Consider the following 3,886-nt stretch of genomic DNA (forward strand, 5'->3'; position numbering starts at 1 on the left):
GCTATCCTAACTTAATTTTTCATCGACACCCTTAAGGGTGTTGCTTTCGAGTGGTTCATGAAGCTACCTGCTGGGTCTATTCAAAAATGGGTAGATTTAGAAATGCTCTTCTTAGCCAGATTTTTCAAGGATGATACGAAAATTTCCATCCCGATAGGGCTGTTCATCTGGGCCGGCCCGGTCCGGCCCGACCCGGAAAACCGGGCGCCGGTTGCCCTGGGCCGGGCCCGAGCCTAAGCGGGCCGGGCCGGGCGGGGCCTGGGTTTTTGTTTTTTTTTAATTTTTAAGAAAACAAAGCAAAAATAAACACAATTTTGATGAAAAAAATTATATTATTAATCAATTGTAATTATGTAATTTACCAAATATAGAAAATTTATAGAAATTAAAATGATATAATGATATAAAATAATTATAGATTTTATAGAAACAAAGAAAATAAAAAAATAATTGTAGAATTCAAGAGCCGGCAATCAACAGACCTCTAAATATATATGTTGTGCTAGGATTTGAATCACTAACCTCCTTTCAAACTCTCTAAATTTTAGGCACTAGACTGACGTAGCCCAACATATTCATGTCATTCATATATTATACATAAAAATTGTAAATACTTATAGAAATTACATAAACAAATTGTATATACATAAACATATATATAAGAGTTTTAAATAAATATATATATATATATAATATACACATATATTTACATAAACAAATTGTATTATACATAAACATATATATATAGAGTATAAATATATATATATATATACACATATTATACATAAAAATATTGTATTATACATAACAAATTGTATTATAGTTATATTTTATAAAGAGTATAAATATATATATACACATATATATACATATATAAGAGAGAGTATACTTATACATATGTATACTTATATAAGAGAGAGTTATTATACATATATATTAATTATATAAGAGATATATACGTATAATATGAAGAGAAGAATATTACATATATATATATATATATATATATATATATATATACTATAATATATATATATATATATATATATATATATAGCATATAAGAGAGTATACACTGTATACTTATATATACTTATAACATATATATAACTTATTATAAGAGATACATACAAATATAAGAGAGAATATACTTATATATATACTTATCTATATATTATACATATATAGGAGAGAGTATACTTATATATATCTTATATACTAGAGAGATATATATATATATATATATATATATATATAATATATATATAATATATATATATATATATATATTATAATATATATATAGTATATCATATACATAGATATAATACATACATATATTAAGAGAGAGCATACATTATACATATATATACTTATATAAGAAAGAGTATACTTATATATAATTATATCCTAAGTATAATATATATACAAAGCTAATAATTGCTCCAGATGTGTGAAGCTAATAACTTTGAGCTGAAACCATCACTGCTCTCAATGGTTCAACAGAATCAGTTTGGAGGAGGTGCTACTGAAGACCCGAACCTCCACCTATCGATTTTCTTGGAGTATTGCGACACTTTGAAACTAAATGGAGTGACCAATGATGCTATTCGACTCAGATTATTTCCGTTCTCTCTAAGGGACAAGGCTAGGGCTTGGTTGCACTCATTGCCAGCTGGGTCCATCACCACTTGGGATCAATTGTCCAGAGCGTTTCATGCAAAGTATTTTCCTCCAAGTAAAACAGCACAGATGAGGAACCAGATCACAAGCTTTGTACAGAAGGAAGGAGAGTCACTTTATGAAGCTTGGGAACGCTACAATGAATTATTGAGGATGTGCCCTCACCATGGACTGGAAAAGTGGTTAATTGTTCACACTTTCTACAACGGGCTCACTTACAACACACGGATGACTGTTGATGCTGCTGCAGGAGGAGCTTTGATGAACAAAACAATAGACGAGGCATACACTCTCATTGAAGACATGGCTCAGAATCACTATCAATGGGCGAACGAGCGTGCTCCTCAGACATCAAAAGGAGGCAAGTATGAAATAGATGCTTTAGACCATATATCCTCTAAAGTTGATGCTTTATTTAAGAAAGTTGAAGGTTTGAGTATTAATTCTGTGGCGTCTACTTCAATTTCATGTGAGATATGTGGCTATGTGGGTCATTCTGCACTTCAATGTCAATTAGGAAACCCCCCATCCATTGATACTTCTGGTAATGAGCAACTTAACTATGTTAATAACTTTAATCAGAAGGGAGATCCATTCTCTAATACTTATAATCCGGGGTGGAGAAATCATCCTAATTTTTCTTATAGAAACCCACCTGGAAATCCCATGCCTGCATCTAATTTTGGTCCACCTGGTTTTCGTGCACCTCAATCCAATTTCCCTTTTCAAAAGTCAAAATTGGAAAATATGATGGAGAAGTTTGTGACGACTCAATCAAAATTGAATGAAGAGTTTAAGCAGCAACAACAAACCACGAATGAGGTGGTAAAATAATTGGCCTCTAAGATGGATTCCCTAGCTACGCATAACAAGATGTTAGAGACACAAATCACCCAATTGGCACAAAATGTTAGCTCTTCCTCTAGGCCTTCAGGCATGCTACCTGGACAACCCGAGACAAATCCCAGGAGTCATGTGAATGCTATAACTCTTAGAAGTGGAAAACAATACGAGGGACCCAAGATGAAGGAAAATGATGGGGTGGATGGTCATCATGAAGAAAAAAATGAAAATGTGATAGATGTGGATAATGAGACCCAAACGCAAGAAGAAGAAAAAGTTGAAAAATATGTGGCCCCCGCTCCTTACAAGCCTCCTCTACCATTTCCCCAAAGGTTAGCTAAGGCTAAGTTAGAAAAGCAGTTCGGAAAATTTTTGGAGATTTTGAAAAAGTTGCACATCAATATCCCGTTCACTGAAGCTATTTCTCAAATGCCTTCTTATGCTAAGTTCTTGAAAGAGATCCTATCTAACAAAAGGAAGTTGGAAGAATACGAGACTGTGGCCCTTACTGAGGAGTGTAGTGCTATCATCCAGAATAAGCTGCCTCCTAAGCTTAAGGATCCAGGTTCATTTTCTATTCCTTGTGTTATTGGTAATGTCTCTATTAATCGTGCTTTGTGTGATTTAGGTGCAAGCGTAAGTTTGATGCCGAAGTCTATTTGTAAGAAGCTTGGCATAGGTGATTTGAAGCCAACCACGATATCACTCCAATTGGCGGATCGATCGGTAAAATATCCGGTAGGTATACTTGAAGATGTACCTATCCAGGTCGGTAAGTTCTTTATCCCGGTCGATTTCGTTATCTTGGAAATAGAAGAAGATTCTAACATTCCAATTATTTTAGGAAGACCCTTCCTTGCTACTGCAGGTGCTATAATTGATGTTAAAAATGGAAGGCTCTCTTTAAATATTGGAGGGGAGACGGTAGAATTTGATTTAAGTAATATTATGAAACTCCCTCTAACTGATAAAATTTGTTACAGGGTCGACGTCATTGACAAGTACACACATGACCAAATTGCAAACAATAACTCAGCTGATCCACTTGAGAAATGTTTGGTAAGTGATGGTTCAATAAATGATGAAGACCCCGAGGTAGCCGCGTATGCTCAATCTTTAGAATCAACATTAACTGCTCCACTTCGAAATGCAAAGCTTGAAAGATTGATGCTAGATCCAAAAGGTTCTATTTGTGAAGAGGATAATGCACCAAAGGTAGAATTAAAACCCCTCCCTTCCTCTTTAAGGTATGAATTTCTTGGCCCTGATTTTACTTATCTTGTGATTGTGAATGCATGTCTCAATGAAAATGAAACTGATAAGTTGCTTAGAACACTTAGGATGCATCGCAAGGTCATAG

At 34.0% G+C, this 3,886-nt stretch overlaps 1 protein-coding gene across 1 annotated transcript; it reads left to right on the forward strand.

The window, feature by feature from the left end:
* LOC109841563 lies at positions 1,450 to 2,517 on the forward strand. Its single transcript, XM_020410523.1, has one exon. It carries the CDS (start codon positions 1,450 to 1,452, stop codon positions 2,515 to 2,517), a length of 1,068 nt encoding a protein of 355 aa, XP_020266112.1.

The sequence above is a fragment of the Asparagus officinalis genome, chromosome 5 (assembly GCF_001876935.1).
Source record: "Asparagus officinalis chromosome 5, Aspof.V1, whole genome shotgun sequence".
NCBI classification, from domain to species: Eukaryota; Viridiplantae; Streptophyta; class Magnoliopsida; order Asparagales; family Asparagaceae; genus Asparagus; species Asparagus officinalis.